Source organism: Mustela nivalis, assembly GCF_964662115.1.
Source record: "Mustela nivalis genome assembly, chromosome: 20".
Taxonomy (NCBI): domain Eukaryota; kingdom Metazoa; phylum Chordata; class Mammalia; order Carnivora; family Mustelidae; genus Mustela; species Mustela nivalis.
The window spans coordinates 26,927,326-26,943,348 of record NC_139039.1 but is presented as its reverse complement, the minus strand read 5'-3'; the positions used below and the strand labels follow the sequence as shown (position 1 = coordinate 26,943,348).

General features: G+C 42.7%; 3 protein-coding genes across 5 annotated transcripts in view; 1 reads left to right on the top strand and 2 right to left on the bottom strand.

The window, feature by feature from the left end:
- The window catches only part of CENPU (centromere protein U), a 627,562-nt gene that overhangs the window by 375,220 nt on the left and 236,319 nt on the right, over positions 1-16,023 (bottom strand). The gene's annotated exons all lie outside the window — the stretch shown is intronic.
- SLC25A4 (solute carrier family 25 member 4) lies at positions 285-4,481 on the top strand. The gene is made up of 4 exons (XM_082715769.1): positions 285-638; positions 1,961-2,447; positions 2,965-3,105; positions 4,029-4,481. The coding sequence occupies exons 1-4, from the start codon at positions 528-530 to the stop codon at positions 4,184-4,186; spliced, it is 897 nt and encodes a 298-aa protein (XP_082571895.1). The 5' UTR covers positions 285-527; the 3' UTR covers positions 4,187-4,481.
- CFAP97 (cilia and flagella associated protein 97) overlaps positions 12,518-16,023 on the bottom strand; it is a 38,021-nt gene continuing 34,515 nt past the window's right edge. For all 3 annotated transcript variants that reach the window (XM_082715727.1, XM_082715728.1, XM_082715729.1), the window contains exon 5: positions 12,518-15,626. In XM_082715727.1, coding sequence (XP_082571853.1) covers positions 15,499-15,626 — 128 coding nt within the window. In that variant the 3' untranslated portion in view covers positions 12,518-15,498. The remainder of the gene's footprint in view (positions 15,627-16,023) is intronic.

The following is a 16,023-nucleotide window of genomic DNA, read 5'->3' as shown; positions in this document are numbered from 1 at the left end:
AAGAAAACAGCCCGAAATCCCTTGGCCAGGAGCGGGTCCCGTGCAGGCCCGAGGTTAAAGCAAGCCGTGCTGGAGGCATCGGTCCCCTGTCTGTCCCCAGGTCGGCCCCAGCCTAAGCCTTCTGGTGCTATAAATACAGCGGCCCACACGCAGCAGAGACACGGTGTTCCCTCGGCTCGCCGGGACAGATAACATGAATTTGCCCTTTAAACGTCCCAAGCTCAAGGCACAGCCCCCGGCCCACCCCTGCCTCCCGGAAGCGCCTTCGCCCCGGTTGCCCTCTGCCGAGGAGGGGGACGGCGAGGGGGTGTCCAGGCACCTGCCCAGCCAATGCGCGGTGCGCGCCGGGCCCCGGGGTCCCTCCTCCTCTCGCGAGACGCCGCGCGGGGCATATAAGGAGGGCTGCGGGGCGAGGCGAGCGGCCCCTTCGCGTCGCGCGGGGACAGAGAGCGGGTGGCCGTGCCTGGCCGGGCGGAGGCGAGAGCGAGCGCGGGGCTCCCGGAGGCTGTGTGCGCCCGGCTGTCACCATGAGCGATCAGGCGTTGAGCTTCCTGAAGGATTTCCTGGCCGGCGGCATCGCCGCTGCCGTGTCCAAGACCGCGGTCGCCCCCATCGAGAGGGTCAAACTGCTGCTGCAGGTAGGCACGGCGGGGGCGGGGGCGCGGGCGCAGCGAGCCGGGTGCGGCAGGGCGCGGGCAGGGCGCGCGGGGCGCGGGCGAGCTGCGGCGGCGAGGGGGAGCGGAGCGGGGCGGGCCGGCCGCGGCGAACCTGGGCTAGGCCACGGGCCCCGGCCTACGGCGAAGGGGAAGGTGCCCTCTGCGTGGAGGCAGGTCCGGCGTCCCTGGCAGATTCCTGGTGTCGGGTGGCGCCCAGCGTTCGGGTGTCTATATATGGAAACCCACCCCGGGTAGGTTACAGCCAGCCAGAGCCTGCTCCTGGGACGGCACTGACCCTCCACTTAGGTCTCCGAGGTCGACCTCACCTTTCCATTTTCAGGTCCCTTGCACCTTTTGTCCTGCAACCACCTTCTACAGCACAAACCTCGGAATAATTATTGCCCCGAACCTCGCATAGTGTGTCCCATGCACCGTGCTGTAGGCTGACATTTATTTCATTTATCTTTCTGTAAGCTGTTAGGTATTATTCCCACTATTTTACAGCTGAAGAAATAGGTTTTGAGAGATGAACAGTTTTCAGAATAGACTCATGTTGTCTTACCTCGTCCCCAAATCTTTTCGTCTGCCGTCTGGTCTATGGCTTCTCTTCCTCCTTCTCATCCTGTCTATGGTGTGTCTCTCTTCTTGCCCAAAAGGCAAGGGCCCCTCAATGAGAAACTCAGCCTCCTCGATTTGGGAGTCGAAATTATCATGAAGAAAAATCCCAGTTGCTCACTCACAACGACAAACCCCTCAATAATTAATTACTTGCGTAATCTGCTAGAAAATTTTCAGGCTCTAATACCCAGTGGATTTATTCTACTTCTGTGAGAGCATCTACTCCTCCGAGATCCTGGTCTCCAGGGAGACCCAGTGAGACTGAGGCATCATTCTCTCCTGCCCGTCCATTGTGTGTGTGTTATATCAGAGCAGGTGCCCTGGAGGGCAGGAATCTTTAATCATTTCTATCTCCCGATAAGCCCCTAGCATAGTTCTCATACCTAGGAAAAAGGCAATGCATAAATGACTCTTTACAGTGGAGTCTTTTCAGTTTATTTGGGGAAGAACCTTTTCTCTCAAGTGCCCTGATAATTGAGGCAAAAGCAGATTTTTTGGGCTTATTATCCCAGTAGCTGATGTACTTCTTTAGTTAATATCTGCTTGATTTCCCCATAGATTTTTTAAAGAAAGAAATTCAAAGAGTTGTAAACGTTCATTTGCTCCTGTCCTCTTTCCTTCTCCCTCTGCTCTGGCCATCCTCACCCCATCCTCCCCTCCCTCCATGACCCCCCTCCCCCCCGCAGGTCCAGCATGCCAGCAAACAGATCAGTGCCGAGAAGCAGTACAAAGGGATCATTGATTGTGTGGTGAGAATCCCCAAGGAGCAGGGCTTTCTCTCCTTCTGGAGGGGTAACCTGGCCAACGTGATCCGTTACTTCCCCACCCAAGCCCTCAACTTTGCCTTCAAGGACAAGTACAAGCAGATCTTCCTGGGGGGCGTGGACCGGCATAAGCAATTCTGGCGCTACTTTGCTGGTAACCTGGCTTCCGGTGGGGCAGCTGGGGCCACCTCCCTCTGCTTTGTCTACCCGCTGGACTTTGCCAGGACCAGGTTGGCTGCCGATGTGGGCAAGGGTGCCTCCCAGCGCGAGTTCAGTGGTCTGGGTGACTGTCTCACCAAGATCTTCAAGTCTGACGGCCTGAAGGGTCTCTACCAGGGTTTCAGCGTCTCTGTCCAGGGCATCATTATCTACAGAGCGGCCTACTTTGGAGTCTATGATACTGCCAAGGGTGAGAGAGGGGCCTCAGGGGGTGTGGAGTGGGGAGGAAGAAGGTCCCCAGGGGTCTGTAACTCACGAAGGACCGGATATTTATTAATAATCTTGGTTTTGTTCCTAATCCCTGAGCTAAACGGATGCTTCTGAAGGGGTGGTATGGTGTGGATAAATAGCTAAAGGAGTCTCCTTGTCCTCTACTGAAATAAACTCTGGCCTTGAGTTATTCAGAGAGGAAGAAGGGGTGCCTGTCCCCCCCCTTGCCACAGCTCTGTCAGTGACCTAGTTGAACTTGGAGCCCCTTCAACATGCCCTGTACCCTGGGCACAACTCTGGCTTCCCTGGACCCACAGGGCAGTCCCCAGCTTTGGCTGACTGCCTGGCTGTGAGGCACCCCCAGGGGCAGGTTCTTCCAGAAGGGTAGGGCATGGAGTTGGAGGTACGGTAGCCTCTTCTCCATCTCTGCTTGCTTTTGGCTGAGCTGCTGAGAGAAATCACATCACAGCCATTTGGCTTCTTGCCTCTGCCTACAGGGATGTTGCCTGATCCCAAGAATGTGCACATTATTGTGAGCTGGATGATTGCCCAGAGCGTGACAGCGGTGGCAGGGCTGGTGTCCTACCCCTTTGACACAGTCCGCCGTAGGATGATGATGCAGTCTGGCCGGAAAGGGGGTAAGCCTGACACCTACTGGTCTAACACGCATTTCTCTGCCCAAGAGAAACACTCTGCAATGCTCTTCCTAGTCTTCACTGTTCTGGTTAAAATTACGTGTTAAGAACTTAGGAAAGAAGCTTTATAGTCAGTCCCCTTAACACTGAAATAAACAGTGGACAGGAAATAACTGTTATATAATAAATATATATACCTGTTATATAATAAATAACAGTGGACAGGAAAATAACTGTTCACTGTTCCTTTAGAGAAAAGAGTGTGTTTTATCAGAGATAAGAACATCAAAAAATGAGATATTTCAAGGTGAACTTTACTAAGTATCTAATATTATAGAGGCCGTAAGCCCTTTTCCCTTAGAGCCTGAGTACAGAAATACAGGAAACTAATTAATTAGCTGGTTTATTTAAAAATACTGCTTTGGGGAGACGGTGCTTTTGTTGGGTGACATGGCCTGAAGCCATTTTGGCTTCCATAGGTTGAAACATGAAATTGTCATTTTTAGCATCAAAAAGTCAAATATCAGTTCCATTTGCTTCAGCCTAATAGTTTTCTCTCTTTTAACTGTGTTGGGCAATATAATCTGAGACTCTGCCCATAAGATTTTCCGTTCTCATCCATAAAAAGGGGGACCACCAGCTTAGTTCTTCCACTCCACCCCATCCCTCCCACTCTATGGTCTGGCCACGTGTGAGTTAGCTGGTTCGTTGCCCTGGTTCTTTACCTGATTTTGGGTGGAAGGAGCAGGACTGACAAGAGACACTGACAGTTATGCAAGGAAGAGGGTGTCCAGCCGGACACCACACGAAGCTGGGGCTTAGCGCTCAAGTGACTGACTTTCCTAACACTGTGTGTATGCGTCTTGCCGAGGAAGAGCCTCTTTCCTCCAGAATTACAGAGCCCTTACCAGCATTTGTTTCCGCAGCGGATATTATGTACACTGGGACGGTGGACTGCTGGAGGAAGATTGCAAAAGATGAAGGAGCCAAGGCTTTCTTCAAAGGTGCCTGGTCCAATGTGTTGAGAGGCATGGGCGGAGCTTTCGTATTGGTGTTGTATGATGAGATCAAAAAATACGTCTAATGTAGTTAAAACGCAAGGTCATTGGTTCCAGATCCATTGTGTGGTTTAATAGACTTTTCCTATGGGAATTAAAAAGAAAGATCTGGGATAAAACCAGACTGAAAGGAATACCTCAGAGAAAAAAAAAAAAAAAGCTTCACTGAGTGTTCATTAAACCACAAATGTATTTTGTATTTATTTTACATTTAAATTCCCACTTCAGATATAAAATAACTTATCATACTTGTATAATTAACTGAAGAACTGATAATGAAGATAACCCAATGTGAAATCTCAATAAAGACCACTTAATGCACCATGTTTTTTTGAGTTCTTATTCATTGCTGTGTGGATTTAAACGTAAGACCACCAATGCACATTTCTAGCATGACTTACATAACTCGGTGGCCCAGCTTCTGAATGTCAGATGTTCTACTGTGTGTCACAGGAGTACCTACAATGCTTAAAATGTGTGGTTTTCAAACTTTGGCGGCTTTTACCCGCTTTCTTTTTATCTTACCTCAGGCCGTGGTGCTGGGGGCTCCAAGGCGATGGCATGGATCCTGACTTGCATAGTCCTACCTGATTTTATGCACTTTCATGCAACCCTCAGGAACTCTGAGATTACACTGAACAGTGTTGGGAGTTTTGTGAGATGAGGAAATGTTCTGTCTTAGGGCCTTTAGAGAAGTGTGCTACTGAGAATTTTATGACAGTGGGCAGTATTCATTGACAATCAGCTAGCAAGCTAGTATTTAGTACCTGTTAGGCTCTGTGGAAGTTACAAAAAGACAGAAACCAATTCTGAAAGAAACTTCCATGGGGTTAGGAGAGAGGAATGAAATGGCTGTTATTATATAATGTAATATTTAATATAATCTTGGTTGGGTAGGACTAGAAAGGAGGACATGAAATGTGGGGAGTGGTAGGAGGCAGGCCTGAAAGAAAATAGCAAAGTTAGATAACAGGTATAGAAGGTATCTGCCAGGGGTGCCTGGGTGGCTCAATGGGTTAAACCTCTGGTTTTGGCTCAGGTCATGATCCCAGGAGAGCCCCCCATCGGGCTCTCTGCTCAGCAGGGAGCCTGCTTCCCTTCCTCTCTCTCTGCCTGCCTCTCTGCCTACTTGTGATCTGTCAAATGAATAAATAAAATCTTAAAAAAAAAAAAAAAAAAAAAGAAGGTATCTGCCAGTACTTCTTTGCGAGAACAGTTTATCAAGACTAGAGACAAAGTCAGTTTTGGATATGACTCTCATAAACTAATGACCAAGAGAAAAGTAATTACAATTTCTAGTTGGAAATTACTTCTGGTCCAGCTCATAGAGCACGAGCCTGTTAGCAACAATGCTGGAAACCAGTCCCTATACCCTAGGCAAAGCTTGAAAGGCAGGCCCATGTGTTTTATGGGTTCCCTGGCGGGTGGTTTGAGGGGTGTGGTGTCTCTGTTCCTCCCGTTCTTCGCCCTCCTTCCCAAGCTCTCCCACCTACTCACTCCTACCTCCCCAGTAAAAAATCAGCTGCTTTTGTTTTACCACAACAAACAAGGTTCCATCTGCCCTACTGTAGTGCCTGTCTGTGCTGATGGGACAGGCTCAGGCATGCAAAAAGCAAGCTTCTCAGTCCCATCTCAAGGCCAGGTCACAAACATGTAGTGTTAGGGGCCTTCTGGATACATTACCCTCATGCTGCTTTTCATCCAGTGAATGGTGTGAATGGTCCCAGTTCTGTTGCTGATGGAGAGGAGAGGAAAGCAGGGCAGGCTAGTAGGGCAGGAACTTCGGTGGAGCATAGCTCAGAGTAAGGCCAGCAGCCTTTTCAGTATTTGAAACCTTAAGAGTTAGGTGAGGGAGGAGCCATGAAGAGCAGCTGAGACCTGAAAGCAATGGATGAATAGTGGGTGGTCCCAGGCCAACCAAGAACCAAAATTGTTCTTGAGTCTTTACAGGAAATGGGAGTTTATTAAACACAAATTATCTGCCACGTGCGAGTGACCCAGATGTCAGCCTCCCCGTTCTGCTAGGGTTACCTCGATGGCACTTAGGAAGTGCAGATTTGCCCAAAGGGCCCCCGAGTCAGTTCCTTGCTACAGTATCGCATTCACTGGTGACTCCTAGAACCAAGCCTCTGTCACGATGCTGTCATCTTCTGGCCGGGGACGTCATAGCTTTACAAATCCCCTCACTGTACCGTCACTGTGCAAAGCTGTCACACACCTGAAGCTCTGGGAAGATGGAAAGGGTTTACATTAAGCTAACAACTCAGAACCGAGCGCCCTGCCCTCAGGAATTCCTCACTTTGCTTTCTGCAAAGCTCTCTCCCTAAATGCAGCCCTCCTCTTACCACACCCCCTTCAAAAGTTCTTTCCATTTTTTATGCATTTACAGCTTGCCTCGACTGTTTGTGTTTAAATCTTAAACCATTTCCTTTCTGTTTTACTTTATGTAAAATACATAAATAGCACAGCTCGTGCTGAGACAAAATTGACAAATACCTACAACGTGCCAGGCTGTGAGGGAATGGAAGTTCTCTCTGCAAGGGCAGTGGTTCTTACTGATTTCACTGGAGCCCAGAACAGTGCCTGGGACACAGGCCATGTGTAGTGTTTGTTAAATTCAAGAACAAATGAAGAAAACAGGCACCTACAATCCAGAGTGAGAGAAACGGAAGATTTAGGGGAAGACGGGTCCTCCAGTTTGGTGGAATCTTGAACATGCAAAGGGTGTCGAGTGGACAAGTGGGGGCAAATAATGTAACTGATAAAAATTTCTGGCTGCTTTACATTCGAATTTCAAGTCTTTAAAAGGACCATTTTACAAAGTCTACCATGCTATGAATTCCTTTTAGTTTTCTGCTTCTCTTGAATATCAGCCTTTTCATCCGTGATAAAATTGACCCTTACTGGCAGATTGCGTATTTGCAAACTGGCCTCCGCTTTAAGATTTTATTTCTAACCCCTTTGTGTTCATTCGTGGGTACTGCCTGATACACAGCTGAGGTCAAACAAGGCCAGGCAGGCTCTGCCCTCTTGTTTCAGCTGTCACACTCTAAAAAAGGGTCTTCACATTTTCGTGTTTTGTTGGTGATTTCATGGTTTAAAACGGCCCCCCAGCATAGTGCTGAAGTGATGTGCAGGGTTCCAAAGGGCAAGAAGGCAGTGATGTTCCTTGTGGAGAAAATGTGTGTCACAAGCTTCCTTCAAGCATGAGATGTATACCACAACCTATCAAGTGCTGCTGAAGGGGGGCACTTGGGTGGCTCGTGGGTAGAGCATGTGACTCAATCCCAGGGTCATGAGTTCAGCCCCTATGTTGGGCGTAAAGCCTACTTTAAAAAAATGAGCCGCTGGACTTTTAAGCAGGGAACTGACTTCAAAATTCCATTTTAGCACTTTGGCTTCAGTGTGGAGAACGGATGCGGGCAAGGAGATAGCAGTGGAAACAGAGCAGTAGCAGCAGGACCACTTGAGGACTAGGGACTTGGAGTGGGGTTCAAAGGGGGAGGAGACCAGGCTTACCCTCAGGCTTGTCACTGGTATGAAAAGACAAAAGGATGAAGGATCACGTTCATCAGCATCCCCCAACCAGGACACACTGGGGAAGAGAACACTGGGCTGCCGTATTTGACAGCTGCCCAAACTCCTTTAGGCTCAAGATGAGCACAACTCACTTGGCAATTTCACTGTAAGATCTAATAATTATCTTGATGTGCCAGGGTGGCTCAGTCGTTAAGCGGCTGCCTTCAGCTCAAGCATGATCCCAGGGGTCCTGGGGTCGAGTCCCGCATCAGGCTCCCTGCTCAGCGGGAAGCCTGCTTCTCCCTCTCCCACTCCCCCTGCTTGTGTTCCCTCTGTTCACTGTGTCTCTGTCGAGTAAATAAATAAAATCCTAAAAAAATATATACTGATTTAAAAAAAAAAGATCCAAGAATTATCTTAAAAAAACAAGTATATTTGTGGTTTATAAAGCATTTCCATATTGGCAGACTAGGAAATACAAACCAATGCTCCCTCTGAAAACAAAAGGGTTCAAAGTATTTAAAAATCTGCTTGAAGGCACTGGGGAGCTAATAAGGCATGTGAAATTATGGGGCCAAGGCCACGATTTTGAGGAAGACAGCCCTGAGAAAAGAGCTTAGTATTTGAGGGTCACTATTCCCCAGGGAGTATCTTCAATATGTGGAAAACAGCCACAGGGATGAGGAACTAGAAACAGAGTTGAAAACCTCTTGGAGAAAAAGTGACAAAATCCAGATTTCAGGGCCTTCCAAGGAAGAGGAGCCCTGGTAAACATCCATGTTTAGAACCATGTCTAGGACCCCCAAAGCATGACCCTGTAACAATAAGAGAGTATGGGAAGTATAACCCGTGGCCACTGATGCCCACTCCATCTCTGTTTTAACACGATTTGAGACTTCAAGCACCCTTGCTGCCTGCCAGAAGCAAAAGTAAATCCTGTCTGGAAGAAAACACCATCCAGAGCAGGGGTTAACAAACTCTTTCTCTGAAGGACAAGACAGTAAATATTTTAGGGTTTGTTGGCCAGATGGTTTTTGACACAACACAGCTTTTCCATACTGCAAAAGCAGCCTTGGACAAGAAGAATGAAGGCAGCTTGGCTGTGTTCCAGAAAGCTTGTGTGCGAATACTGAAATGTGAATTTCATATAATATCCACATGCCAAAAATATTTCTGCTGGTTTTAAAAAACCACTTAAAAAGGTAAAAGCCACAAAACAGACACTAGGCTTCTGGCTCATGGGTTATAGAGTTGCTGACCCCTGATCTAGAGTTTCAAGTTTTTTCTACAATTTTTCATATAAACCAAAAATACAATCATAACTTTAAAACATCCTATTAAGGGCGCCTGGTTGGTTCAGTAGGTTAAAGCCTCTGCCTTCAGCTCAGGTCATGATCTCGGGGTCCTGGGATCGAGTCCCGCATCGGGCTCTCTCTGCTCGGCGGGGAGCCTGCTTCCTCCTCTCTCTCTGCCTCTCTGCCCACTTGTGATTTCTGTCAGATGGATGAATAAAATCTTTAAAAAAAAAAAAAAAAGGTAAAAGCCACAAAACAGACACTAGGCTGCTGGCTCATGGGTTATAAAGTTGCTGACCCCTGATCTAGAGTTTCAAGTTTTTTCTACAATTTTTCATATAAACCAAAAATACAATCATAACTTTAAAACATCCTATTAAGGGCGCCTGGGTGGCTCAGTAGGTTAAAGCCTCTGCCTTCAGCTCAGGTCATGATCTCAGGGTCCTGGGATTGAACAGGAAGGGGAGCCTGCTTCCCTTCCTCTCTCTCTGCCTACTTGTGATCTCTGTCAAATGAATAAAGTCTTTAAAAATAAAAATAAAACATCCCATTAAAATATATATTCTAGCGGTGCCTGGCTGGCTCAGTTAAGCATCCAACTTTTGATTTTGGCTCAGGTCATGATCTCAGGGTCGTGTGATTGAGCCCCTCACTGGGATCCATGCTGAGCTCCATGGAGGAGCCTTAAGATTCTCCCTCTTCATCTCCCCCTCCTGAGCTCACAGGCATGCTCACTCTTAAAAAAAAAAAAAAAAAGAAAGAAAGAATAAACCTATATATATATATTCTAAAAGAGCCCATGGGTTAAATAGTAGAAATCACAGTGGAAACTCGGGGTATTTTGAACATAGTGAAAAGAAAAATACTACATTATCAAAACTGGGTAACAGCTAACGCTATGCTCAGAAGAAACGGATAGCCTTCAATGCATCTACTGGAAAAGGAGACAGGCTGGGGGTCCGGGTGACTCGGGAGAGCATGCAACTCTTGATCTTGGGCTTGTAAGTTTGAGCCCCACGTTGGGTACAGAGTTTACTTTAAAAAAAAAAAAAAGAAAGAAAGAAAAAGCTGAAAATCAGTTAACTGCATATCCATTTCAAGGAATTAGAAAAATAACAGCAAATTAAGCCCAAGGAATAAAGCTGGCAGCCATTAAGGAAAAGGTATCATTCATGAAAAAGAGACAACAATGCCACGTGAACTGTATAACTAAACGTGAAAGTCAAAACTTCTGGAAAACACTATAGCAGGTATCCTCTTGTATCTGGGTAAATGAAAATTTAATAAAACCCAACATTTAAAAAAAGTACTAACTATAAAAGATTGATAAAGTGGACTAACGTAAAATTAAGCATTGTGTTCACATCATTAGTGAAAAAACAAGCCAGACTGGGAGAAAAGAACTGTTAACACACTGGGACTGCATTGTATCCAGAACATGTAACTGCTCCTACAAATCAACAAGAAAAGGACACTCAACCCACAGGAAAACAGGCACATTCCACACAAGATATCCTAATGACCAATACACATGAAAAGGCGTTTGAGCTCATTATCGGTCAGAGCAGTGTGACTAAATCACGTCATAACACCGCACACCCACCCAAATGGTTAGACGAAAATGACGGACACTGAATGTTAGGTGAGGACACAGAGCAACAGGAGCCAGTTAGTAGATTTGTGCTGCGAGAGTCAACTGGGACACTTGGGCTGGAAAACTCTATGTGGGCTCTATAACTCAGCAACGCCACCGCTAAGTGCATGCCAACCAACGCAGGCACATGTAATCAGACGCATCTACTGAAAATCTTCCTATCAGCATCATTTGTAAAACAGAAACCTGGAAGCCACCTCGAGGTCCATCAAGCACTGAATGGACACATAAATCCTGGGCTGGTCACGCGCTGGAGTATCGTACAGAAATGAGAACAAAAGAATTACAGCCACGTGCAACCCCATGAAGGATATCCGCGACGGAAACGTGCTCCGCAGACGCAGGCGGACACCAGAGCATCTTATTCCTTGCGCACGACAATCAAAACTAGGCAAGACCACACAAGGAAGGGTGTCAGAATTTTAAACAGTAGTTACCTTCTGGCAGGCAAAGAGCTTCATGCCTGGTAGGGAGCCACCCAGGATCTTGTGAGTCCCGGCAACACCCCGACTCTGGATCTGGGTAGTGGTGACGCAGGTTTGCTTTGTAACAATAGATGAGGTTATATTTATGTTTTGTGTCCTTTTCTGTATTTCTGTAATATTCACATGAACTGCAAACACCAAAATCTTTGGCATGCCATTCTCATGTCCCTTTCACATTCCCCAAAATAGAATTTCAAATTAAATCTTCTCAAATTAATGGCAGAATTCAGTTTTTCTGGTTAGTATATATAACTGCATGCAAAGAAGATGTATTTACTTAGTACAAGGTATATTCTTCATGAAATAAATCAGTCTCAGAGTAAAATCAAGAGAACAAAGTACACTGCAAACTTGGAGATCAGCTATAATTTCCAAATACATGAAATAAATGTGTGATTGCTGGTGAAGACTATCACTGTAACATAAATACTGTAAAAATTTAGACCCATAGTTTTTAAAAGTTTTTTGGTGACTACCTAATTTTTTTTTTTTTTACCATCTTGAAACAGTGGATGTGAAATTAGGTTCCTAGGAAAAAACCCCATGTCACACTATAGTAAATTAATGACGTTACCTCTTAAATTTTACTCTGTAAAAGAGTAAAACCTTAAAAACATCATCTTAGAATAAACAGTGCAACTTACCTGAACTTACAAAGTATACCCTGAAAGAGGTATAGACACTTAAGACTGTATCATGGTGAGTCCAGAAATCTCTCAGTGGCTTAAAAAACAGTCACCAGAACCTTAAAAGCAAATAAAACTTTCTGCTATGACGTAATATTTGCTCTAAGCATCCTTGAACTCCACAGTTGGGAACCCAAATATACTACCACGGGATCTGCTCAGTGATTTATTCCTACAGCTTTGTTGTTATTAAACCCTCATAAAAAAAGGTCCTAAACTGATGTTTTAGCAGCAAGTTTTAAAAAGGGTATTTCTTATCACTCATTATGCAAGTGAAATGTTGATATGGACACTAAAAAAAATATTCCATGAGGCTCTAAGAGTGTCCAATGCAGCATCATAGCAATTTTACAGAGCAAATTACATGATGTGGGGTCTGAAGAGATGGCCAACGATGTAATTATAAGCAAACTCTTTCCCACATAAATGTAATACTTTCAAAGATATAAATAGCTAATACCCCTTCCTTCCAACTTCATTCTAATTCTTAGGCGTGTAAAGCACCTAAAAGTTATTATTTTAATTTTTAAAAATGGGAACAAGAAAATACAGTTGACACTTCTTAATTTATGGGAAAAAAAAGAAAATACATTTAAGAGATGGGTACAGGATCAAAACTTAGTTATCTTTAATCCTTTCATTTTTCTCTTCACTATGTCAAGCTAATTCTTCAGGCCTTAAAACATTAACAGATTGGGAAATTAAAAAAAGATATTGATTTTTAAGTTTATTACTAATTTATTCATGGAAATAAAGTAGCCATTATCATTAAGAACATTTTTCGGATGGTATACAATCATGTATAGGTTAAGATTTTGGCATTTAAGATAGTAAACATTTTATGAATTAAAATATAATAAATTCAACTTGTGTCTCCACACTTTTATTGGTCATAATACTTCCCACAGTTTGCGTATTTGAATCTGAAGATGAGAAGCACACAAGCATCATAATGACCTCTTTTTAAAGTTGTCTAGATATCCATTTTGGACATTGGGTCAGTGATTTGAAAACAACTGCATTACACTACATTTATAAGTAAACCAGAAAAACTTTATTTGGAGTAGTAGTGAAGAATGCAGCTTTCCAATGGAGATTGAAAAAAGCAAGGAAATTGTGAGTAACAGCTATCCTTTAGGAAATAATCTTAAGTTAAAAGTCTTTCATAAAATCTTAAGATGGAGGCAACATTAGTTTAACATTTGACAGATATGAAAATAATTCCCAATTAGAATCTTGCCTAATAAGTTTAGATCCTGGATTAGTATAATTTCTAGATGCAGATGTAAATCTTCAAAGTATAAATATTAGGTCCAAGTGAACCAAATATAGAGTAGTGCTAGAGGATCCCTTACCTTTTTATAAGTTCTTGAAAATGAAAATAGTATCCTTACGATTCCTTCATGAAAGTGTCCCTCAAACCATAACAACTTCAAAGTACCTTGACTCCTAGCAGAGAACAGCATATTCAACTCTTCTCCTTCTATTTTTACTTATCACATGGAAATAACGACAAGAGAATTACAAATTCTGCTTTGAAAAGATGAATATTGTTCTTCTCAACATTCATTTCAAGTTGAATCCCTACTGTCAGCAATACTTAGATTAATCTCCCCATCAAAGCAATAAAGACAAAAGGCATTAAATTAGTATCTAAAATCAAAGTATAGGTTTACCTATAAAATTATGTGTTATATCCAGACATAGGACAGCAAAGGCCATATAAAATATATTCAGAGACTAATGTCATTATGAAAGGAAAAGGTTTTAAAGGTTTCATATATATATACTTTCCCTAACAACTTAAAACTCAATTTTTAAAAACTGGCTTACAATATCAGGCAGGTGTCCAAATGCTGAGTTATAAATTCAGCATTACCTTATCTCTTCATAAAGATAAGTTGTTATACAAACATTCAAAGTGCAATAAGCTAAAAACACAGCAAAGTAAAACACCCTTGGTTTAGTGTAACTAAAATTAATAAATAAAGCAGAGCACTAAATGATCTGCGAACTTGGTCATCAGAACACAGCATCAAACAATAAACAAACATTATAGCCCAAAAAAAGCAGCAGAGAAATCTCACAGTCGGGTCATGTTCCCGTGAATATTTTTTAACATCACTGTTCACACACTTTATGATCCTATCCTAGACAAAAATCCATCAATAACAACTTAAGACCAATAAATTCTGAACTGATATTTAGCAAAATGCAGTTTGGCTTAATGCCCAACGTGGTCAGAAAATAAGTTCAGCAAACACTACAAAGCTTGAGCTAACCTGGAAAACTAAACAAATATTATTGCGGCTACAGATCAAGAATTCATATTAAAAAAAGAAAGATTTAGCATTTAATCCATTACATTCTAAAGGTATACTGAAAAGGCCAGTAATGAAAAAGTGATTATTAAGACAGAAGAAGCAACCACAACTGAGATATACTTTGTTGTATGAAATAAGAGTCCACAGATTGACAGAAAATATTCTGATTTCAAAAGTCAACTATATTACACCCTATTTGCCATTACTAATTCCATTAAGATTACTAGGATTTCAAAAGTGGCACTGGCAAAAATGATACTTCAGGATTCAATCCAAAAGCCCAAACCAAATAATACAAGAAATCAGATGACATTTAAAGTAGCCTCAACAAATGTGTGATATTTTCCTTTACCATTTATACTTTAGTTTTCTTTCTCCATTCTTAAAAACAGTAGTTGGAATTTCTAAAGCTTCAAGACCATGCATTTCTTATTTACCTTCTCTTTTGATACAGCAAACACTAAACATAACACAACTTAACAGTATAGCCTAAAATACTGTTCTGACACAACCGAACATCAGCTTCTTGGCTCTTCAAACTGGTGGTGCTATTTTGCTCAACAAGTATTTGCTTTTGCTTATGGTCATCTGGTCCTTGGACAACATATTCACAATGTAGTGGACTGTAGCTCTAAAGTCTACCTCATTTCTCAGCATCATCAGTGGTATTTTACCTGAATGTGTAAGAATAAGGAAGAGGGCCTTCCCAGTTCAACTTCCTAATACTCACAGTTTGAAATGGTCTGGAATGGTTGATTATATTTTTAAGATCTAACTCAGCACACTTATACAGAGGTAGTAGATGATTTTGGTGAATCACAAGGACTGCCCTAGCACAAGCGTCTCTCAATTTGCTCACCAAATCTAATCAGGCCCACCAATGAGAACAAATTTCAAGTTCTGTTTCATAATAAGAAAGTGTACAATCAAGTTTTACAAACAAATTATGAGCTGTACCACCTATATCCTGGAGCAAAGAGAAAAAGTCAAATTTAGGAGCTATGCTCATAGTTCAAAGCTTATTAAAAAAAAAAACACATAAAACAAGAACAATATAGTTAACATCTTGGGTTCAATGTGCAGTGATATCGCAACTGTTTTGTCAATATCGGAGCTGAATCAATTTCTATGTCAAGAAAATATACATGCATACTACCATTTCTCTATCAAATACATATGCATCTCATAGAAACACATCCTCATAGGAAACACTGATTTCACACTGTCTTTTTGAAAACAATTTTGCACTGAATTACAATACAATTACAACTCACTGTTCATATCTTAAATTAGAGATGTTTACACAGAGAACTGTAGTAATATACAAGAGCACTTCATTAAGAACCGGATGAACAATGCTTAAAGTAAAAAGTTTTTATAACCAAGCCGTACGAACATTAGGGGGCTTAGGTCTTAGTAACAGGCCACTGGACGTGTCAAAAACTGGTCGCTCACTCTTACAACTGAGACCACTGGTAGCACTGGATGTTCTAGAAGCTCCTCCTGAAAATATATGAAGAACAAGAAATAATTTTATTTAAACTAAATACATACATCATCACCTGAAAAACTTCCTTTCCTAAAGTTCAGAATAAATGTTTGTTCCCTCACATGCATTTTTATTAGTCTAATATAATTCTCAAACAGGAATGTACTTCAGAATTCCCTGTGGAAATTAAAAATATATTAATAAACATGCCCAGACTCTACACTAGGGGATACTGATTCAGTAGATTTGAGATGGGGATAAAGGTTTTAAAAAGCTGCTCAAGTGATTCAAGTGAAAAAACCAAAAATCTGTATTAACTATTTATGAATTTATTCAACAATTTATCACATTCAAGGCACAATGCTAAGTATTAATTACTAGAACAAGATCCTCCTATCTTAGTCACTAACT

Bases quoted from the DNA above. Each gene is read 5' to 3' on its own strand.
- SLC25A4 (XM_082715769.1), top strand. From the start codon at position 528: ATGAGCGATCAGGCGTTGAGCTTCCTGAAGGATTTCCTGGCCGGCGGC. The intron at 639-1,960 runs GTAGGCACGGCG...TCCCCCCCGCAG, and splicing joins GGGTCAAACTGCTGCTGCAG to GTCCAGCATGCCAGCAAACA. The intron at 3,106-4,028 runs GTAAGCCTGACA...TTGTTTCCGCAG, and splicing joins GCAGTCTGGCCGGAAAGGGG to CGGATATTATGTACACTGGG.